Source organism: Lemur catta, chromosome 4 (assembly GCF_020740605.2).
Source record: "Lemur catta isolate mLemCat1 chromosome 4, mLemCat1.pri, whole genome shotgun sequence".
Lineage (NCBI taxonomy): Eukaryota > Metazoa > Chordata > Mammalia > Primates > Lemuridae > Lemur > Lemur catta.
Window position 1 is genome coordinate 108,921,218 of NC_059131.1, and position 24,316 is coordinate 108,945,533.

At 41.4% G+C, this 24,316-nt stretch overlaps 1 protein-coding gene and 1 long non-coding RNA gene across 2 annotated transcripts; one reads left to right on the forward strand and one right to left on the reverse strand.

The window, feature by feature from the left end:
• The first annotated feature begins 3,043 nt into the window (after window positions 1-3,043).
• LOC123636530 lies at window positions 3,044-11,932 on the forward strand. Its single transcript, XR_006734576.1, has 3 exons — window positions 3,044-3,266; window positions 9,658-9,864; window positions 11,862-11,932. It is a non-coding gene; the product is annotated as an uncharacterized LOC123636530 (long non-coding RNA).
• Window positions 11,933-20,596: 8,664 nt separating this feature from the next.
• LOC123636532 (cystatin-C-like) lies at window positions 20,597-24,024 on the reverse strand. The gene is made up of 2 exons (XM_045548939.1): window positions 23,684-24,024; window positions 20,597-20,630 (listed from the first exon to the last, which is right to left on the reverse strand). The coding sequence occupies exons 1-2, from the start codon at window positions 23,916-23,918 to the stop codon at window positions 20,611-20,613; spliced, it is 255 nt and encodes an 84-aa protein (XP_045404895.1). The 5' UTR covers window positions 23,919-24,024; the 3' UTR covers window positions 20,597-20,610.
• Between the last annotated feature and the right edge of the window lie 292 nt (window positions 24,025-24,316).

Consider the following 24,316-nt stretch of genomic DNA (forward strand, 5'->3'; position numbering starts at 1 on the left):
CCACCAAAATCCCAGCAAGTATTTTCGTTTGTTTTTGTTTGGTATGCTACCTTATTCTGTGTAAAGTAACAAAGGATTACAAGACAGTGCTGTAGAATTAAGGCATTTTTATTAAAAAGAGAGTATAGATCTTGTCATTAAACTTCTATAACGAGATATGATTGCTTTGTAACTCCAGGAATCATTGCTCCTTGGAAAGCAATTAAATTAGCGTAAAACCTTTGCAGTTCATAAAAATAGTTCAGTGTAATGTCCGTAAAATTTCTTTAGAAATTTTTTGGGAATAATGATGGAGGAACGGGTATAAGACTTCCTACTAAGCGAGTTTAAGGAAGAAAGAATTGAATTAATCATAGACAATGTCCTAAGATCAAGTGTAAATGTTGTGTGAAAGAGTAAAGTATGTATTTTGTGAATCCCAGTGGTTTAAACTTTGCTCTTGATTTTCTGAATCATTCAAATGTCCATCTTTGAAGAATCTACTACAGTATAGATAGCATTTTATTGCAGCTCAATGTATTTCAAAATGTGTTATTAGTTTTCTGATACCCTATTCTCAGCCTACTTCCTTCATTATTAAACTACATTATTTTATTCATGCAGGTTGATGACATTATGGAATCTCTGGAAAATGTATGTTCAAGATGTCGCTATCTGGATGCCAAGAATGAAGTTGATCAAGAGGAATTATTCTCTATGAAAGCAACACAAGAACAATGTGAGATGCTAGAGAAAGAGAACATGAGGTTGGAAAAAGAATTTTGGGACTTCAAAAACCATATGCAACAGATGGTAGATCTTGGTGAAATTAAAATGTATAAGGACGACATTGAAGAAAGAGCAACACAGAATGTTGTACAAAAAATAAAAGAAGTCAATCTATTTTTGCAGGTTAGTTAAGTGTGAAACGCACTTTCATTCATTTCACTGCAGATGATACTGTGATGTGTTCATTGTGTGTGTTTCCTCTACTTCCGTTATAGCAATTGGTTTTGTAGATTTCTAGAAGGAAGGTGGCATATGATTCTCCCTTTAAATCTTTTAGTTTCTATCATCATTATAAATAAATTCATCTTTGAGAATATTGAAGCTCCTTAGACAATCATTTGATTATTAAGGCCAGTTAGCATAAAACAATACTATTAGGAAAAGAAAAAATTGTGATTTAGAAATTATACTGTACTCTCGAGTTTCTTTTTAAGTTACATTGCTCAACTTTTTAAATTTTAATTTGATTATATTATTCTTTGGATTATTAGAATTCATGAGTACTAATTTAGTAATGATTCATTTTTTTATAATTCCGATTAAATTATCAATTTAGTTGATAATTGATGTTCAATATATTAAACCTCAGCTTCTTTTGTCACATATTTAAAGTTGTTCTCGGAGAATGGGTGTCCTTCTAGCATTGTGGGTGGTCAGCCTGGGAGTATCACTTGAGACTACAAATTGGAGATAAGCCTGGGCATCGTAATAAGATACCATCTATACAAAAAGTAGTAAAATTAGCCAGGCATGGTGCTGCACATGTGTATTCCCAGCTACTGAGGAGGCAGAGGCAGGAGGATGGTTTGAGCCCAGGAATTGGGAGGCTGCAGTGAACTATGATCTGGCCACTGCACTCCAGCTGCAGTGACAGAGACACTATCTCTAAAAGTAGAAATAAATAAATAAAAGACAGACACTGTCTCTAAAAATATAAATAAACAAACAAAATAAAATAGCTCTCTGATTCAAAAGTAAAGGAAACAAATATACAGGAATTGTTCAGGTGAAAGGATACTAAAAATGTATCCTTTTTATGTGTTTTAGTCACAAGCGGCATCTGAAGAATACATAGAACAGATAAAAGAGGATCGTGTGGCTTCAATAAGGAGTCAGACAGAAGTGACAATTAAAAATCTGGAATCTGAAATCTCCAACATGAAATTTTCTCAAGGAGAAGTGGAAAAGTATAACCCCCTGTATCAAGGAGAATTAAAAGCTGGGGAATATTTGTTGAAGAAAGCAAAAAAGTAAGTCAAAATATGGAATAGAAAATAAATTAAGATCATTAATTTGCCTTGAAAGCATGCTTTTTAGTGAGATAGGTTCATGAGATTAGTGGGAAGTGAAAGCTAACTAGATAACAGAATTTTGGAAAACAATGTTAATAAATGAACTATCTTTAAAAATGGTAGTCCAGGGCAGTTTATGACTCTCCCTCTTGTTTGGTTATATATGGTTTTTCCCCCCTTAATATTCTCGTGTAGTTAACCTTACCTTATAGTCTTTCCTTGAAGTGTTTTTCAAGCCTTATAACTTGGTATTATTGTTATACAATTGCTTGTCACCATTCTGCTCATAGAAATATTACGAGTTTAACTACTTTTTGGAAGATTACAATTTAAACTGAAAAAATAAAGGAGTATGACTACTCTAGGCACATTTTGACATTCAGTAAATTAACTTCTTTACATTGGTTTACTAAATACAATTATTTCTACCTTTTTTAGGGATAATCTTTTTATGATATATATTTAAAGAGTACAACATGATGTTTGGATATATTTGTACATGGAGAAATGGCTATTATACCCAAGCAAACTAACACATTCATAATGTTCATTATCCCTCACCCTTTAAATACAAGTATTTCTAATGGAATCCTCAAGAATCTTATAAATAAGGCCATTCCAGGGGGCAGCAAGTGTTACCTGTTAAGCCATACATCATTGATAGAGATTTCTCTCCCCTCCTTGCTTTACTTGAATTACTTATTTTGTAGAAATTCTCCTATATATATATATATATAAGTATATATATAAATACACACATACTACATATATATACACACACACATACTTCTGTAGAACAATTGTAAAACTATAACTGCATACAGTAGGCATGCTATGATACATTTTCACAGTTAAAACACTATTTAATGGGAAATTCCATTTACTCTTATGGTAATTTTTTTTTAAAATGCCATCATTTAGGAAAAAATGAAATACTAAACATTTGTCTTTTGCAGTTTTCGCTGAACTCCTGAGCGACTAGCAGCGTCCAGTCGCAATCATGTTGAGGAGACACAGGGGACTGGAACTTGCTTTCCCACTCGAGCTATGAAGACGGGCACCTTCTTCTATGAAGAATCACCTTCTGTTGGAACTGTTCATAATGGCTTAGGTCTTCACAGAGAGCTTTCTTCAAGAGAAAACTCAATGTTCTTTTCCTCATTCCCATGGACTTCAGATGCCAACTTGGAGACCTACTTGACTGAGGTTAGTTATGTTGTCTTCTTTCCTTTGGGTTTCAGATTTCTGATATAATTCTTGTTTCTCATTTGGTGAAATACTGTGTTGTTAAAACGACCTATGCATGATAAATAAAGGTCATAATTATCTGTGTTAATAAAGAGAGGAAAGTGAAAATTTTCCATTTTCTTCAAGTCCCTGCAGCTGTCATTTTCAAGAGATACCTGTATATTAACATTTTTCAATATATGGAACTGAAATGACAGGTTTGAAATTTCTTTAAAAGCAGCACTTAAGTTAGATTTTAGAGACTGAATCTTATTGCCTAATAACTAAAGGCATATTGCAAGGTGCTTTGGCTTACTTTCTAGTTGATTTTAGTTTGGCTATTGTTCATAACCCTTTTAAAGTTTTTTGTACCATCTTGAATTTTCCACCCTTAATCACAAGTCAATGATTGCCATCCAAGCACTTAACCACAAATAGATGTTTATTATTAAAAGCAATCCAAGATAAATAAGTTTGAGGAATTAAATAAACCTATAGTATTTAGATTAGATTTTAAATTAAAATATTTGTCATTTTCTGTGTAAAAGTATATCTTTAATTGCTATGTTACTTACAGCATTTTTGTCTTAATTACTGTAAAATTAGGCTATTGATGGGCAGTTTCACAGCACTTTTTAAATACTTAAATCAAGCAAATATTTGAATTTTTTAATTCAGGATATTATGGGGGTACAAACATTTTGGTTACATGTAATACATTTGCCTCACCCAAGTGAGGGCTACAAGCATGTCCTTCCCCTATAACGGTGTGTTCCGCTTCCGTTAGTTGTGGATTCCCCCCCAGCCCCAGTCCCCCACCTGATTGGCACCCAGTGAGTATTACTTCCATGTGAACACCTTAGTGTTCCAATTCGATGGTGAGTACAGGTGGTGCATGTTTTTCCATCCTTGTGATACCTCATTTCGAAGGATGGGCTCAATCTCTATCCAGGATAGTATAAGAGGTGCCAGTTCACCATTGATTTTTGTAATTGAGTAGTATCCCATGGTATATATACACACCACATTTTATTAATCCACTCATGTGTTGATTGGCACTTGGGTTGTTTCCACTTCTTGGCAATTGTGAATTGTGCTACTATAAATATTTGAATGGAGATGTCTTTATTGTAGAATGTCTTTTGTTCCTTTGGATAGATGCTCAGTAGTGGGATTGCTGGGTCAAATGGTATTTCTATTTTTGGCTCTTTGAGGTGTCTCCAAATTACTTTCAACAGGGGTTGTACTACTTTGCAGTCCCACCAGCAGTGTATGAATGTTCTAATCTCTCCACATCCACGCCAGCATTTGTTATTTTGGGCCATTCTCACTAGAGTTAGGTGATATCTCATTGTGGTTTTGATTTGCATTTCCCTAATGATTAGAGTTGTTCAGCACTTTTTTTATATGTTTGCTGGCCATTAGTCTCCCTTCCTTTGAAAAGTTTCTGTTCATGTCCTTTCCTCATTTACTGATGGGGTTATTTGATTTTTTCTTGTTGATTTTCTTAAGTTCTATATAGATTCTTCTTATCAGCCCTCTATTGGATGTGTAGAAAGCAAATATTTTCTCCCATTGTGTAGAATGTCTGTTCATTCTAATGATAGTTTCCTTGGCTGTGCAGAAGCATTTTAATCTGGTCAGGTCCCATTTGTTTATTTTTGTTGCTGCTACGATTGCTTTGGGGGTCTTCTTCATAAATTCTTTACCTAGGCTGGTGTCTAAAAGAGTCTTCCCAATATTTTCTTCAAAGATTCTTAAGGTTTCGTGTCTCAGGTTTAAGTCTGTTATCTGTCATGAGTTGATTTATGTGATAGGTGGGGATCTAGTTTCAGTCTTCTGTATGTAGATATCCACTTTTGCCAGCACCACCTATTGAATAGAGATTCTTTTCCCCAATGTATATTTTGTCTGCTTTGTCGAAGACTAGATGACAATATGGGGATGGTTTTATATCTGGGATCTCCATCCTATTCCAAAAGTCTCTATCTCTGTTCCTGTGCCAGTACCATGCTGTTTTTGTTAGTATAGTCTTGTAATAAAGTTTGAAGTCTGGCAGACTGATGCCTCCCAATTTATTTATTTATTTTTTTTTGCTTAAGATTGCTTTGGCTCTACGAGGTCTTCTCTGGTTCCAGAAGAAACATAGAATTATTCTTTTCTAAATCTGTAAAGAATGATGGCAGAATTTTGATAGGGATTGCATTAATTCTGTAGATCACTTTAGGTACAATGGACATTTTAACAATATTGATTCTGCCAATCCAGAAGCATGGTAGGCATTTCCATGTGTTTAGATCCTCTACAGTTTCTATTCTCACTGTTTCATAGTTCTCCCGATACACGTCTCTCATCTCCTTCCTTAAATATATTCTAAATATTTAACTTTCTTGGATGCTGTTGTGAAAGGTGTTGGGTCTTTGATTTGATTTTCAGCTTGACTGTTATTGGCATTTATGAATACCGCTGATTTGTGCGCAGTAATTTTGTATACTGAGACTGAATTCGTTTATCAATTCCAGGAGTCTCTTGGTTGAATCCTTGGGATTTTCTAGATATAATAGTATGTCATCAGCAAAGAGTCAGAGTTTGACGTTTTCTGCCCCCATTCAGACGCCTTTCATGCCCCTCTCCTGTCTGATAGCTCTGGCAAGGACTCCCAGCACTCTGGTGAATAGAAGTGGAGACAGTGGGCAACTTCGTCTGGTTCCTGTTCTAAGCGGGAATGCTTCAGTGTTTCCCCATTGGGTATGATATTGGCTGTGGGTTTATCATATATACCCTTAATAATTTTAAGGAAGGTCCCATCTATGCCTATTTTGTTAAGGAATTTTATCATAAAAGTGTGCTGGATTTTGTCAAATGCTTTTTCTCCATCTATTTGGAGAATTATATGGTCTTTGAATACGGTTTCTATTCCCCCGTGTATATTATTGTCTGCTTTGTCAAAGATCAGATGGTTGTATGTGGATGGTATTACATCTCAGTCCTCTGTTCTGTTCCATTGGTCTGTGTCTCTGTTTTTGTGCCAATACCTTGCTGTCTTGGTTACCATAGCCTTATAGTTTGAAGTCTGATAATATGATGCCTCTGGATTTCTTCTTTTTGCTTAAGATTGTTTTGACTACTTTGGCTCTTTTCTGGTCCCAAACAAAGTGTAGAATTATTTTTTCTAGATCTGTGAAATATGACATTGGTATTTTGATGGGGATTACATTGAATCTGTAATCAACGTGAAATGTATGGACATTTTAACGATGATTCTACTGATCCTATGAACGTGTTATGCTTTTCCATTTTAAGTCATCTGCAATTTCTTCCCTCAGTGCTTCATAGTTCTCCTTGTAGAGATCTTTCACCTCCTTGTTTAAGTAAGTACATTTGTAGGTATTTTATTTTCTTTGTAGCTATTGCGAATGGTACTGAGTCTCTGATTTGACTCTCAGCTTGACTTGTTGCTGTATAGGAATGCCCCTGATTTGTATACATTGATTTTGTAACCTGTGACTTTGCTGAATTTAATTATCAATTCCAGGCATCTCTTGGTGGTGGAGTCTTTGGGGTTTTCTAGATACAAGATCATGCCGTCACCACAGTGGAATAAAACTAGAAATCAACTCCAAGAGAAACACTCAATTCTACACAAAGTCATGGTAATTAAACAACCTGCTACTGAACGATCATTGGGTGAATAATAAAATTAAGACTCAAGTCAAAAGATTCCTCAAACTGAATGACAAAGGGGACCCCATCTCTCAAAAACTATGAGATTCAGCAAAAGCATTCCTATGGGCAAAAGTCATAGTCTTAAATGCCTACATCAAAATGACAGAAAGATCACAAATTAACAATCTAACACCAAGCCTCAAGGAATCAGAAAATGAAAAGCAAACCAAATGCAAAGGGAGCAGAAGAAAAGAAATAACTACTGTCAGGGCAGAGCTAAATAAAATGGAAAGTAAAGAAACAACGAAGTATCAATGAAACAAAAAAATGGTTCTTTGAAAAGATAAGCAAAATTGATAGCTCTCTTTCTAGATTAACCAGGAATAGAAGAGAGTGGACCCAAATAAGCTCAGTCAGAAATGAAAAAGGAGGTATTACAACGGATACCACAGAAATTTAAGGCCAAAAATGTCATCTGGAAATACTATGAAAATTTGTATGCACATAAACTTGAAAACATAGAGGAAATGGACAAATTACTGGAAACACACAACCTCTCAAACTCAATCAGGAAGAAACAGATCTCCTGAACAGACCATTAACAAGCAACTAGATTAAAGCAGTAGTAAACAATCTCACAACAACAACAGAAAGCACCGGACCAGATGGAATCACAGCTGAATTTTACTAGACCTACCAAGAAGAACAATTAATTCTACTCCATAAATTATTCCATAATTTTGAGAAGGAGGGAATCCTCCCCAACTCATTCTACAAAGCCAGTATCACCTTCATACCAAAGCCAGGAAAGGACAGAACAAAAAAAGAAGACTACAAGCCAATAGCCCTTACGAATACAGATACAAAAATCCTCAAGAAAATACTAGAAAAAACTAAATTCACCAGCACTTCAAGAAAATAATCCTGCATGACTGAGTGGGCTTCATCCCAGGGATGCAAGGATGGTTCAACATACATAAATCAATAAATGTGATTCACCACGTAGAAGGAAAAACAAAGACTATATATGATCATCTCAAGAGATATAGAAATTTTATTTTAAGGAAAAATTCATTAAAATGAAAAACTGTTCACACTTTCATAAACAGCAGGGTTTTGCTAAGAATTACAAAATAACAGATTCATGTGAAAATATAACTTGAATTGCCTAACCCTTGTACTAATAAGAGAAAGTGTCACCCTTCTGAAATGATGTATACTCAATATACCAATTATTAATTTTACTTTTTATGAGATTAATCTAAGCAGCATTACACATATACTCTATTAACTAAATGTAAAATAAGTAGGGTTTTTTTTATTTATGTGATTATTTTTCTATTTAAGCAATTGTGAAGTTAAGTCTAGTTTCCACAAATATTTAAAGCCACATTATGTAATTGATATATGATTCCCATGAAAATGTCTGTGGTTTACTTAAACATTCTAAATAATATTTGACTTATTTCAGATGGTACACAAGTTGGAACAAAATATAAGTATGGAACTACAAGAAGGTACGCTGTGAAAATGTATGAATTAAATTGGCATTAATGACTTGATTTCTGAAATCGACCATAAATACCAAGTGACAATCTTTTCTATTGTTTGGTTAATAGACACTACACTTCCTCTTACACACATGTAATGAAAGATGTGAAAACATTAGCATTCATACTGAACAGTATTCTTATGCCACATTAATTCCACATGGCTTTAAAAAATCTCATGAACTTTATGTATCTTTTTTTTTCTGTCTCTACACTTTATTCACTGCTGCCATCACTATGATACTGTCAGTCAGCACATGAAACAATTCTCTGAAAACCAAGGCATCATCAGCTTCCTGGGATTACGTTAGTGATTTAAGGCCAAAAGACCCCAGGCTCGTGTAGTAACATTTAGCCAAGTAGTGACAGTTCATAAGCAGTCACTTGACTGGTGACATTTTAAATCAATCATTTACTTTGTCATTAGTGTACTTTCTCCCTGAGGAAAAGTTCCATATTCCTTAACATGGGAAAAACACCCATATCAACTTGGTTCTTGTCAATGTATTCAACTTCATCTCTTGCCACATACCTTAGTCTGCCCCTTTGCTCTAGCATCTCACAAACTAGACTACTTAGAATTCCACAGTGCTCCTCCTTATTGCCCCTGCTTCCTCCTCCCTTTACCTGGTATGCTTTTTCCTTGCTCTTCAGCTATCAACTTGCATATCACCTCTACCAAAAAGTCTACAATATTGACACAAAACTTGAACAGATGGGCCTCCTGTGTGTTCCAGTAGTGCCCTGTTTTATACTTGTTGTGGTCTCTATGACTCTGCATGGAAGTGGCCTGTTTGTCTGTTTTTTCATGTTATATTATTGTTGAGGACAATCATATATGGACTGTATCAACCCCACCTCGTAATTCCAGTGCTTGTCATAGTACCTCAGCATATGATTGTTGAATAGGGAATGAAGAATGAGAAAAAAACAGAATCTCTGATACTTACCCACAATGATAATTACTAATTCAGTGGGCAACTGCAGGCAAATTATATTTAACAGTAATTTTGTATTGTCATTGTACATACATATTTCTCATTCTTTTTGATAATGACAAAGTTTCCAACTGTTTTTTACTGACTTACACTTAGTTCCTATGAAATCTTTTAGCTAAAGAATAGAATTCTTTTCCTTTTTCTTTTTCTTTTCAGGTCTTGCTGAATTAGAATCTGGATGCTCTTCTCTAGAAAAGCTTCTCCTCTAGGATCCACTGATGAGGCAGATATAAATCAAGATATACTTTGGACAGCATCATCACAATATGTACCATTTTTGAAAAATTCTATGATCTGAAATACTTTTAAGTGGATCTTGCAAATAAAAAGCAGTTTTACCTCCTTAGACTATAGAAATATCAGGTATTTATTTTTTATTCTTATTTTTATTTTTTTGTTATTTATTTATTTACTTATTTATTTATTGAGACACAGACTCACTCTGTTGCTGGGGCTAGAGTGCTGTGGCATCAGCCTAGCTCACAGCAACCTCAAACTCCTTGGCTTCAGTCATCCTCCTGCCTCAGCCTCCCAAGTAGCTGGGACTATAGGCATTCACCACCATGCCTGGCCAATTTTTTCTATTTTCAGTTGTCTGGTTAATTTTTTATTTTTCTATTTTTAGTAGGATGGGGTCTCACTCTTGCTCAGGCTGGTCTCAGACTCCTGAGCTCAAGCGATTCTTCTGCCTCGGCCTCCCAGAGTGCTAGGATTACAGACGTGAGCCACCATGCCTGGCCTGTCAGGTGTTTAAACAGCCAAACAACCAAATTTTCACCAATACTTGGTTGGAGTAATTTGATGGCCGATTTTTTAAATTTTAATTCAGGATATTATGGGGGTACAAACATTTTGGTTACATGTTATGACTTGGTCACACCCAAACCATAATTTGAGGCATGCCTTTTCCCCTGTACAATGCCTACCATGTCCATTAGTTGTGAGTTTACCCACCCCCAAGCTCCCAATCCCTGAAGAATATTACTACCATGTGAGCACCATAGTGTTGATCACTCAGTGCCAATTTGATAGCGAGTACATGTGGTGCCTATTTGTCCATTCTTCCGATGCCTCACTTCGGAGGATGGGCTCAAGTTGTATCCAGGAAAATATAAGAGGTGCTAGATCACCATCGTTTCTTATAATTGAGTAATATTCCATTGTATACATATACCAAATTTTAATAATCCACTCATGAATTGACAGGCACTTGGGTTGTTTCCACATCCTTCCAATAGTGAATTGAGCTGCCATAAACATTCGAGTGCAGATGTCTTTATTATAGAATGTCTTTTGTTCTTTTGGGTAGATGCCTAATAGTGCTACTGCTGGAGCAAAGGGTATTTCTATTTTTAGCTCTTTGAGGTATCTCCAAATTCTTTTCCACAGAGGTTGCACTAATTTGCAGTCCCACCAGCAATGTTGTATGAGTGTTCCTATCTCTCCACATCCTGGCCAGCATTTTTTGCTTCGGGAGTTTTTGATAACAGCGATGGCCAACTTTTATTTTACAATTTTTATCACTATGCAGACAGATATTTCAATGTACTAGACAGATACAATGATACCTGTCTAAAGCTAGTGATTGACAGATTTAGCTTTAAGGCCAGGCATGGTGGCTCACGCCTATAATCCTAGCACTCTGGGAGGCCACGGTGGTAAAATTGCTTAAGCTCGGGAGTTGAAGGCCAGCCTGAGCGAGAGACCCCACCTCTACTAAAAATAGAAAAACTTAGACGGGTGTGGTGGCACACACCGGTAGTCCCAGCTACTTGGGAGACTGAGGCAGGAGGATCACTGGAGCTCAGGAGTTTGAGGTCGCTGTGAGCTAGGCTGACACCATGGCACTGTAGCCTGGGCAACAGAGCGAGACTGTCTCCAAAAAAAAATGTAGCTTTAGACAGATATCATTTTTTATGCTGGTACTGTGGTCATTGTCAATGTTTGGAGGTATTACAATTGTTATAGTGCCATTAAACTTATATAATTTTAATTTTAAGCACTGATTTATATGGCTATTTTTTCCTGGAGAAATAAAGTTTACCTAATAAGTCTTTTCACTTTTTCTGTTCATTCGTCCATTCATTTGTATATTTTTAATTAACTTGTTGAAACAGTCTTAAAATTAGAGAAAAGTGCAAGTTTTAGTACAAAGAACATTTTCTCCTGCATCATTTCAGAGCAAATTGCTGATGTTATGCCATCACCCCAATAATCTTAGTGCGTATTCTTACAAGTCAAGACATTCTGCATAACTGCAATACAACCTTCATGATCAGAAAGTTAACATGAATACATTCTATCATGTAATCCTCAGATTCTTTTCCAGTTTTATTACTTGTCTGCAATGTCCTTTATAGCAAACAGATCCCATTTGGATGCATGGATGCATTTAGTTGTACTGTCTCTGAAAACCCTTTCAGTCTGGAACAGTTCCTCAGTCTTTCCTTGACCTTCATGACTTGGAATCCTTTCAAAGTAAAGTCCAGTAGTGCAGAATGTCCCTACATTGGTTTTTTGTGATGTTTCATTATCAATTAGATTTAGATGATGTGTTTTTTTAAGAGAGTGTCACAGAAGTGATCCTGTGGTCTTCTCTTTGTATCCTAGCATATGACGTACGATCTAATTTGTCGTGTTACTGGTGATGTTAGCATTGATCACTAACCGTGGCTAGTTTTGAGTTTTGAATTGCTGAATCAGCCAAGCATGATATCTTAAATAAATCTCACTTGGTCTTGTGTGTAATTCTTTTAATATACTTGGTGTATTCAATTTGCTGACATTTGGGGGTGCAGATTTTATTTCTAAGTCCATGAGTGATATTGGTCTGTTGATTTGTGTGTTTTTGTTTTTTTTTTACTATCTTTATCTGGTTTTGATGTCAGAATGATACTGGCTTCATAAAACTATTTGGGAAGTGACCTTATTCTTCTATTTTCTAGAAGAGTCCATGTAATGTTGATGTTAATTCCTTGAGTGTTTGGTAAAAATTTCCAGTGAAACCATCTAGGCCTAGAGATTTTGGGGGAGAGGGAAGTGTTTCATTACAAATTCTATTTATTTCTTTTATAGTTACAGAGCTACTGCGGCTCTCTATTTCATATTGGCTCAGTTTGGGTAATTTGTGGTTCTTCAGAAATTGTTTCATTTGTTTTTTATTTATTTTATTTTTTTATTTCAGCTTATTATGGGGGTACAAAAGCTCAGGTTATATATATTGTCCATGTCCCGCCCATCTCCCTGAGTCAGAGCCTCAAGCGTGTCCATTCCCCAGACAGTGCGCCTGGCACTCACCATGTAGTCATACCTCCATCCCCTCCCCCCACCCCCCACCTCTCTGAGTCAGCACCTTCATATATGGCCATTCCCCAGACAGTGCGCAACGCACTCATCATGTAGGCATACACCCATCCCCCCCCTCCCCCCCACCTCAGTCTGATATCCAGTTGGTATCATTCCCCAATGTGCATTTAGGCGATGATCAGGGAAACCAATTTTCTGGTGAGTACATGTGATGCTTGTTTTTCCATTCTTTGGATACTTCTCTTAATGGGTTCCGACTCTCTCCAGGAGAACCAAAGAGATGTCGTATCGCCGTTATTTCTTATAGTTGAGTAATACTCCATGGTATACATATACCACAATTTACTAATCCATTCGTGAATTGATGCCATTTGATCCAGCAATCCCATTATTGGGCATCTACCCAGAAGAACAAAAGTCATTCTATAGAAAAGATACCTGCACCCAAATGTTTATAGCAGCACAATTCACAATTGCAAAGATGTGGAAACAACCCATCTGTTATACCTAGTTGAGTTGATGAGCATCTCATTTTTCAGTAGTATTCACAAATTATTAAAAGGGTCTGCTGTGATATTTAGTGTTTATCTCTGATATTAGTGATCCTTTTTTTCTCTCTTTTAATCTTTCTCATTCTTGCTAAAAGTTTGTTGATTTGATTTGTTTATAATTTTTGAAGAACTAACTTCCAGTTTTACTAATTTTCCTTATTCCTTTCCTGTTTCCTTACTCCTTTCCATAAAGCTTTTCCTTTTTTTATAATGTAAAGTACTTAGTGCTACAAATATCCTACTGAGCACTAGTTAAGTGACATTCACATAATTTCATATGTTATATTTTCATTTGCATTGAGTTTCACGTATTCTGTTTCCCTTTGAGCCTTCCTCTTCAGCCCATGGCTTGCTTGGATGAGGATTGCTTAATTCTCAAGTGCTCAGAGAGTTCCCCTTGTCTTTCTCGTTAATTGCTGTGTGCATTCCATTATTTTTAGTGACTGTACTTGTATGCTTTCCATTATTTCAAATATATTAGTGTGTATTTTATGACTATGGTCTATTTTGGTAAATTCATCATCAATTATTGAAAAAAAGTTTATTCTGCTGGTATTGAGTGGACTGTTCTATAACTATCAAGTAGTGTGGGTTGATTGCATTATTCACTTCTACTCCTGTGTTGATCTGCTGTCTAGGAGATTACTGGAGTGGGGTGGTGAAGTCCTCAGCTAAAATTGTGTTTTTATCTATTTCTCTTTTCAGTTCTATCAGTTTCTGCTTCTTGTATTTAAAGTCCATGTTTGGTGTATCCATTTAAAAACATAATGTTATGTTTTCCTTATTTGTGGTCCTTTTCATTTTTATGTAATGTCCCTGTTTATCTCTAGTAATTGTGTCTTGCTCTGAAGTCTACTTGATCTAATATTAACATACAGTTTGTTCCTTTTTATTGCGGGTAGTATTCCATGTTATCGATAGAACTGTTTGTTTATCCATCCCCGTGTTGAATGAAATCTTTATTGGTTGATTTCAGGTATTAGTAATTATGGGTAAATCTGCTGAAATGGTTGCCTATGGCATTTTAGGTGAACTTAGGTGAACATTTAGGTGAACTTAAAATGCTGCCAAATTGCCTTGTAACTGGCCATATCACTTTGCATTCCCACCAGCAATGAATGAGAATCTTTGTTGCTCTACATCCTCCAAGCATGCAATATTTACAGGGTTTTTACTGTAATATAGGGTATAATGGTATCCCACTGTGGCTATAATTTGCATTTCCTTATTAATAAATAATACTGAAAGTGTTTTCATGTGTTTTTTCCCATTTATCTATTTTATTTTGAGGTATATATGCTTGCCAATTTGCTGATTTTAAGGTGGATTGCTTGTTATATATTGTTGAGTTTTAAGGACTTTTAAAAATATATTTTGGACAAAAACCTTTATAACACATGTGACTTTCTCATATTTTCCCAGTTTGTCTTAGCTTTTTGTTTTCGTAACAGTATCTATTCTAGTGTGAACGTTTTAAAATTTGATAACATCTGCTTTTTCAATGTATTTTTTATGGTTCATGCTTTTGGTGTTTTAGCTAAAAAAAGTCACCAACAAACTTAAAGTCATGTCTATTTTCCCCTATAATGTATTACATGATTTTATAATTTTATATTGTACACTTAGGTCTGTGGTCTGAGTCCATTTTTGTAAAAGGTGTGAAATGTGTATCAAGGTTCACTTTCCTGTATAGGGAGATCAGATTAATGTAGTGCCACTTGTTGAAGACTTTGTTGTTCTTTCTCCTTGAATTGTCTTTTCACCTTTATCAAGTCAGTTGAATGTATTTCTTTGAGTTTGTTTAGGGAATCTCTATTAATTCTGTTGGTCTGTGTGTCTAGACTTTTCCCAAAACCACACTATGTTGAATACTGTAGCTTAATAGCAAGCCTTGTAATCAGGTAGTTTGTGTCTTCTAACTTTGTTCTGTTTCAGAAGTGCCTTGGCTCTTGTAATTCTTTTGCCTTTATATAGTTTAGAGTTAGCTTGATGATAGAAATCTGCTAGGATTTTCATCTGTGGTGCAGTGAATCTGCAAATAGAAATGGGAGTGCTGGCTTCCTAGCAATTTTGAGACTCTGAATCCATGGGTATTTTATGCCCCTCTTTTTACTTAACTCTTCGCTTATTTCTTTCCTCCACATTTTGCAGTTTATAGCATACAGATCGTGCACTTCTTTTGTTAGAGTTATTCCTAACTACTGAACTCTTCTCTTATTTCTTTCCTCCACATTTTGCAGTTTATAGCATACAGATCCTGTACTTCTTTTGTTAGAGTTATTCCTAAGTACTTCATTTTTTGATTTAATTTCAAATAGTAATTTAAACATTTTTAACTGTTCATTTATGATACATTATTTTATAATTGCATATTGCATATGTTGTAATTGTATATTGGCCTTTGATACTAAAACATTGTTAATTTTAATCATTAGTTATAGAGGCTTTTTGAAATATGGCAGGTTTTTGATAAAACCTTTATGCTAATCACAAATAGAGTCAGTTGCATTTCTTCCTTTCTAATATGTATGCCTTTTATTTCTTATTCCTATCTTATTGCACTGTGCATGTCTTCTAATACAATACTGAATAGGAGTGACTTGATTCTAGTCTTAGGAAAAAAATGCTCAATCCTTGCTATTAAGGATGTAGATTGTAAAATGTCCTTTATCGGGTTAAGAAAATTCTCTTTTATTCCTAATTTGCTGACAGTTTTTAGCAGAACTGGATGTTGAATTTTATTGAATTCTCTTTCTGCATCTACTGAGATTTGTGAAACAGAGTAGATTACTTTGAATTTTGAATAGTGAATGAGCCTTGTTTTTCTTGTTCATAATGTGTCATCCCAGATAGAGAGATGTACAGGTAGCTCAATTCCATGTGGTAATTTTTAAAAATGTTTTCTCATCTTTGTACATAACTGATATTAATCTATAGTTTTCTTATAATACCATTTTTTAGTTTTCATATCAGTATAATTCTGGCCTCATAAAATGAGTTGGGAAGTGTTTCCTTTTATTTTTCTAAAAAATATTGTATACTACTGGAATTATCTTCAAATACTGTAGAAGTCAGCAAAACTTTTGCTGACTAGATTTTTTTTGGAAGATTTTGTTTTTGCAAATTCAGTTTCTTAATTGATATAGATCTATTCAAATTATCTATCTCTTCTTCAGTGAGGTTTGGTAGTATGTCTTGAGTCTCTCAAGGAATTTATTTTTTTATCTCCGCTATCAATTTTTTGTGTGTAGAATTGTTTATAGTATTAAATTATTATCCTTGTGATAATGGTAGAGTGTGTATGAATAACTTCCTTTTTACTTCTGCTATTGGTAATCTACACCCTCTTTCTTTGTTATTATTCATTCTCATCTGATCTTTTCATAAAATAGGTTTTTGATTTCATTGATTTTCTCTCTTTCTCTCATTTTTAATTTTGCTACTTTCTGCCCTAATTGTTTTTAGCTCTTTTCATCAGTTTCCTTTGGGTTCAAATTGTTCTTCTGCCTCCAGATTCTGTAGGAAATATTTGAGGCCACTGCTGTGAGATCATTATTCTTTTCTAATATCTACATGCAATGCTATGAATTTCCCTCTAGGCAGATTTTTTGGTGCATCCCACAAATTTTGATATGTATTATTTTAACATTCATTATGTTTAAAATAATTTTTAATTTAACTTGAGACTTTCTCTCTGACCCATTGGTTATTTACAAGTGTGTCAGTGCCTTTCCACAATTTGAGAATTTTCCAGATATGTTGGTTATGATTAATAGTTTAATTCCATCAGGCTCCATGAATGCACTTTGCATTGGCTTTTATTCCTTTCAATTAGTTACTGTTTGTTTCATGCCTCAAAATACCATCTACCTGAATGATACTTACTCTATGTTAACTTGACTATAATGTGTTCTGCTTGTTGTGTAGAGTGTACTAGACATGTTATTTAGGTCAAAATTTTTGACCTTGTTATTCAAATAAACTGTTTCTTTACTGATCTTCTGCCCGCTTGCTCTGTAATGTATTAAATGAGGAGTATTTAAGTCTCTTAGAACTATGAATGCATTGATCATATTTTACGGCATGCATTTTAAAGTTCATCTGTTAGGTGCAGAAAAATAACATTTGTTCCAGCACAACTAGGCTACCTCAACTCCGGATAAAAACTGGCACAGTATTACAAAAACAAAACTAAGCACAATTGTGTGTCCAGACCTGACACTGGCTCATTTACACACAGCCCTTGGGTGCTCTGAGTCCAGCAAAATACTGCTTCAGAGTCTCTTCCCCAGTCCTACGATGACCCTCTTTCCCTCTGTGAGTTGCTCCCGGTCCCATGGTGTGAGCATTCCCTTACTGCAACAAGCCAGTGAACCGGAGTCTGTTGACAACAGATTTCGTTGAGGTAGCCTGATTGTGCTGGAACAAATGTTATTTTTCTGGATTTTGTCATGCTTGTAGTATTTATCAGCATTTTAAAATGTGTAACGGGCTGTGATTTATTTACTCTTCCTAAATAAACATTAACTTACATGCCTAGTTTTGTGTTGGTAACACTGTGCTAGTTTTCATCCAGAGAGTCCCCTAAATCATGTAAGCCTCAGGCCCCACAGCACCTGGGTCCCCCTTGGGTCATTGTGTGAGTGTCACCCACCCTGGAAAGACCACCCTGGCTGACTTCTCAGTCCTGCCATGGACTCATCCCTCCTCTGCCAGTGATTCATCTGTGTTGCAGTGAGGGGGTTTCTAACCTCTGCACGTTCAATCTTTTGCCACTGACTTGTGACATTATTTTTGCTAAAGGAACTTTTAAAGGGGTATAATATTTCCCAAACTTGACCTGCTCAGGATCCTCTTTTACATGACGCGACAGACCCCATAGCTTCAGGACACAGTCAGTGCCCTTGGCTTAGTCCCGGAGTTGAACCTGCTCACCCTCGGCCTCTTCCCCCCGTTACCCACCTAGGGAGCAGAGACTGAGGGAGAAGATGGGGGGAGCCATGTGCACAACCCCTGCTTCCCGAAGGAAGGGAGAATTGTATGAGAAAAAGGCCAGGTTTAGAGGAAACCACTGTGTCTGCACGGTAGTTGCCTGTGTCAAACTGAGGCAAAGCTTGAGCAGCTCCCTGACCCCCTGCCCTGGGCTTCTGAGCACCTGCTGCTCTGGCTGGGGCCCCTGGTCCCCACTAAGTCCATGAGGCCCCGTCCACCCCGACACCCGCCCAGGGTCACGCCCAGACTCAGACCTCCCCTGCTCAGGCCTCTGGGCGGTGCTTCTCTTCCCTCACCCCACAGACTTTTGTTAATAAAGGCAGGGCTGAGAGCCTTTGCCTGCAAGGTGGACATGGAGGGGAAGCGCATGTTACCCCCCTTCCTGCCCAGCCTTCCCGGCGCTGCCTTTGCTGATGCAGCACGTGAGGGGCCAGGCTGGGGGCTGTTTGCTGGACTCCCCTTTCTCATTTCACCTTCAGTGTTCGCAGCAGTGGCCACAAGAGACCTTGGTCCCTGCAGCTGTGAGCATGCAAGGTATTTGCGAACCTGCCCCAGCGGGACCATCCCTGAGGGCTGCACCCCTCTGCCCTGAAACAGCCAATGGATGGACACTGGGGGGTGAGCCCTGTGTGCATCGTAGGACTGTCACCTCCTGTTCAGGGCTGGGAAACAGCCACTGTTCCAGGGAATTATGCTGACTCCCAGGTGGTGGTCTTTGTGAGCTGAAATGTACTTCTTCGAGAAAGAACCTACAGCATGTCACTCCCATTTGTGTCTTAACTTCTCCATCCCTAATGTGAAGCTTGATGCAAGGACTTTCTTTAAATCCAAGTCCAGAGAAAGAGCTGGTGGGTGTAACTGTAAAACTTCCTAGGGCACGACCTCCCCGTGCAGGGCACGACCTCCCCGTGCAGGGCACGACCTCCCCGTGTAGGGCACGACCTCCCAGTGCAGGACACGACCTCCCAGTGCAGGTGCAGGGTGCGACCTCCCCGTGCAGGGCGCGACCTCCCCGTGTAGGGCACGGCGTCCCCGTGTAGGGCACGGCGTCCCCGTGTAGGGCATGGCATCCCAGTGTAGGGCACGACCTCCCAGTGCAGGGCATGACCTCCCAGCATAGGACATGGCGTCCCAGTGTAGGGCACGACTCCCGCATTGGACCAGAGCAGGCACTGCCTTCATTCTAGGATTTTCTCCACCTTTTATTCTGGCTGGTGTTTCCCACAACCAGTTACACACACACAGAACTTTTTAGCCTTTCTTCTTATGTAGGGACCTAAATATTTCTGGGCAAAGAAGTGGACATAAATCACTATTTATTGGTCTCTAGGGAATTTGATGGGAGAAAGTCAGTCCCTGGAGTCTGAGCAACTCTGCAGACATGGCTGGGATCTACTGCCTGGCCGGCTCCGCTGAGGGCCTCCTCCCCATCTGACGTCCTTTAACGGAGCACTGCAGGAACAGGGCCAGCAGCCTGGGCACCCTGCTCCACGGACCCCTTCACCAGGGGCCGTGGTAACCGAGCACCTGGGCTGTAGCCCTCGCTGCTCTTGTCCCTGCTCTGAGACTCAGATACCCCTGAAGTGGCTGCTCAGTCACCTGATGGGCTTATCAGCTCCCAGGTGCTGGTTATCTGTCTAGAACCAGCAGGACAAGGAGCCTTTCCCAAAGGGGCTGCTGAAACCCTCCTTCTCTTGTTTTTTCTTCCTTTTCTTTTGAAGGATCTTGCTGTGTCACCCCGGCTGGATGGCGAGCAGTGACAGGATCACAGCTCACTGTAGCCTCAATCTCTTGGGCTCAAGCGATCCTCCCACCTCAGCCTCCCAAAGCACTGAGGTTACAGCGTGAGCCACCACATGGCCCAAAACCCTCCTCATGTGCACATCCCCAGGATAGGAAAAAACTCAAGAAGGAGCCAATGCTATTTTTTTTTTTTTAATTTCAGGATTGTTAGGAGCAGAGCGTGTGCACCACGACCAGCAAATTTGAGAAGCGGTAGGGAGAGAGGAACAGGTAGAGCCACGTGGCTGTTCAACAAAGGCCTCCGAAGCCTTCTCCATTTGCCTCCCTCCCGGCGCTGGTGCACAGGGGAGACCTGCGCCAGGGCAGGGCCTCCATCCCGGGCTAGGGAGCACTACAGGGAGCTGTGAGGTGTGGGGAAGAGGGGCTGGGTGCAGCCCAGCCTGGCACAGACCCCTAGACCTTCTCACAGCTGGACCTCACCAAGGTCACTGAATCCTCCCAGTGAACACTGTAGATCTCAAAAGAGCAGAGCTTTTCCTATGAAAGAGAAGAGAGACGGATAATCCATGCAGGTTACAGTTAAAAGGGAAGATGCCCAGCCATGGGATGTCAGGGTGGCGGTGGGCAAGCTTGGGGGTGAGACACTCGGCCCCCACCCACCCCCGCCGAGTCCCAAGACACGCAGCCTGACTGTGCAGTGACTGCTCTTTGGTCCTCCAGGGCTCCAAGAGCACCAGCTGGTGTCGTGTCCCCCACCTGGCACACAGGACCCCCCAGTGTCCTGCCCAGCACAGCCCTGGAAGGAGCAGCCTGTGCAAGGCCACAGGAGCCCAGAGGGTGGGGGGGAGGCAGCTTGCTGCCCCGAGGCTCCCTCCACCTCCAGCCTCTGGGCCAGCACTGAGAGGGCCAAGGGGGAAGACCCCAGAAGAAGGGAACTTCCATGAAAGAGCTGGGGCATGGGAAGTGGGTGACAAGGGGAGTGTGGCTCTCCCCAGGGCAGAGACCTCACAAGAACAAGCCAGGTCCTCGCATCCGCTAATGTTGGGTGAGTGGGGTCAGCCTCGGAGGGCTTGGGCCACTTACAGGCCTCTGATTCCCTCTACTCTGCTCAGGGTGGCTGTGGCTGAGGGCAGGTGGCCATGGCTGTGGGCAGGTGGCCATGGCTGTTGGCAGGTGGCCAAGGCTGGCACTGAACAAAGCCCTTCTCCCTCCCCGGCACCCACCCCGGAGGTTGGTTCCTCCAGCACAGCAGGGAGCACCCCAGAACAGGCAGTGCTGTGCTCCCAGTACCCCTATTCCCAAGCTAAAGCCCTCTTAGCAGTTCAAACTAGCCATGTGCACACACCCCTCCCACTCCTCCCCATCCGCACACAGGTGTGCATCTATGTAAACTCACACACACCCCTCACCCACAGGCATCTGTGCCTGAACCCCCACACTCCCCCCACACACTCCCCCCCACACTCCCATGCACCTCGTCCCAAACACCCCAACATGTGTACGCGTGCATTTCCCCACACTCCCTGTGCTGGCAAACACTCATGCACACACGCACCTCCGTGTGTACACACACACCCTCCTGAACAGTTGCGGGATCACAGGAACACACACGTGCCCCTCTGCAGGGCACTACTGGCCCCTGATCCGCATCAGGCACATACCCTCTTCACCTGCTGCTGCTCATGGAAGGGACAGTTGTCCAAGTTGGGCTGGGACTTGGCACACGTGGTCCAGCCGATCTTCACATCAAAGCAGTCGTTCATCCCAGCCACGAGCTACACGTGTGCAAGAGCAGGATTCCCCTGCAGCACTGCCGTCAGTTTCACACACACGCTGGTAGTTCGCTGTTGCTGGGTTACTGCGTGTGCCCAGGGGCTTCATGCCTGCACTCCTGAGCTGTCATACTGTCACCTGCAGGCCGTACAAGCCACCTGCTCCTCCCAGCTGGCGGGGGTGCTGTACCCCAGGTGTTCCCTTCTAACTTATCTCCTCTGAGCAACTCCACCGAGGTGTCACATGCAGCAGGAAAGTGGATGGTGGAAGCCAGGCCTAACGCCCTCACTGCATTCAGGAATGGCAGGCGCGGCTCTGGGCAGCCAGCCCGGGTGGGGCCAGTAATCGGCGCGTGGTCTAAGCACTAGTGAGGCCTCCGTGCCCGAGCAAGGATTCATCACACCCTGCTCACTGCGGCCCAGAGGCGGGGAGCGCTGATCCATGCTAGGAGGGCTGTCATCCGACGATGCAGTCTCAGCTGGCTTCCAGCCACCAGCGCACAGCCCGACAGAATCCCACCGTCTCTGTTTTCCCCAGATCTGTGTATTCCCTCGTTTGTCAGTCGGAAATGAGATGCTTCACACACACGAAGGTTTTAGGCCAATAAGAGACTGCTCTCGAATGCCCCTGTTTTAAGTGTGATTTGCTGGCAATATTTCTCAAGTGCATCAAACACCTGCGTGTCTTACATTTTAGTTACAGAATAGAACTGACCCCTGTTCCTGCACAGGGCCTCCCCCAGACACGCCTTGTCAGAACTGTGGAGCAGCATGGCATGAGGGGCTCGGGATCAGGGCTCTAGACCTTGCCCTGTGGGTCCGTGACTCCTCCGGTATCGGTCTGCCCATCTGTCAAATGGGCTCCCAGGACCAATGAGCTAGAGGGTCTTGTGCTTCACTCCAAGTTAGAGCCACCCTGGAGAGGCGCGGGCCAGTAGAGACCGCAGCCCCCGAGGGTCCACCTCATGTTCAAGGGAGAGGACAGCAGCTGAGGGTGCAGGAGGAGAAGCGGGGCTGTCTGGACTCACTGAATTTTTGAGAGTAGGTGGGAGGATGTCTACACGCTGGCGTGCCATGCCACCCTGTGCTGCTCTGACCCTCTGGGCAGCTGTGCAATGGGTGCAGGGCAAGCTCGGGCCCAGCAGCCCTCCCTGACGCCCCCTGCTGACCCCTTCTCCACGCTGACTGCCCTCCTCCTCTGCCACCGTCTAGCTGCGCCCAGGCTGTGCCTGGCAGAGGCAGGGTTCAGGCGTAGGGTTCAGGCGTGGTGCTCGGCACCCCAGGAGGGACTCAGCTGCCTGTGGCTGTGGGTGGTGCTCTGCCGGGCTCAGGGCGAAGGACGCTCACCCTAGGGGCTGCTCCCAAGGCCATGACTTTTGGAGGGAGCATGTACCTTCAGGACCAGGAGGCCAGGCTCCCCGAGTGGCACCTGCTGCGGGCACTCAGGGAGGAGGACATGCCTCCTCTGTGTGCACAGTATGACCTGAATCTAACCTTGAGGGGGCAGCAGGTTCAGCAACTGTCTCTAGACCACAAGTGGCCGGACGCCAGGAAAATGCCAAGGACAGGAAACAGACTGGCTGCTGAAACGTGAGGGCGGCTGCAGGTTAGAGGAGACTGAGGAGACAGGGCAGGGGCTGTGATGAGAGCCTGGGTGTGTCCTCGGGTATAAAGGCCATCAGTGGGACAGTCAGGGAAGTCTGAATAAGTCTGAGCATGAGATAGTTGAATGTGCCTGTGCTGATTTGCTGGTAATGCTCTCTGTGGGGGCAAAGCCAGCCGGGACTCAGGACCCCGTGGGGAGGGGGCAGCACGCACCTGCTGGCGGGCACGCACACCTGCCGCACTCGGCTGTAGTACACGTCATTGCTCTCCTCGTTGTCTTTGCTGATGGCAAGTCCAGCGCCTGCTGCACTTCCTCATCACTGACATCTGCTTCCTCGATGCCGCCCGAACGTTTGGAGCTCTTGGCCACGGTCTTGGCCAGGGTCACGGCCAGGGTCACGGCCAGGATGGCCAGCAGGAGCAGTGGGGCACACAGAGGGCTGGCCATGGTCTGCTCAGATGCACAGCGAGGAGCCGGGGCTGCAGAGGAGCTGCCGGTGTGATCCTGAGGCCTCAGCGCCTTCCTGCAGGCTGCAGTGCTTCTACCCTGCCGGGGCCTCCCCACCCACCTGCCCCCTGGCCCGCTCCTCCTCTTCCTCCTCCATCTCCCCTCCTTCCTGCTCCTGCCCCCACTCCTGCCACTCCCCCAGTCCGCCCCTCCTCCCCAGTGCTCCCAAGCTAGTGGCACCCTGGTCTGCAGAGAGGTGACAGTAAAAGCAACATGACCTTCTCACTGTTTCCCCAGAAAAGGGTAAAAGAGAAGTCTTGGCCTCCTGGAGTTGTCCAAGGTCAGGGTTATCTCTGAGCACTTGGTCAAGGTGTGGGAGTCCTAAGGGCAACGTGTGA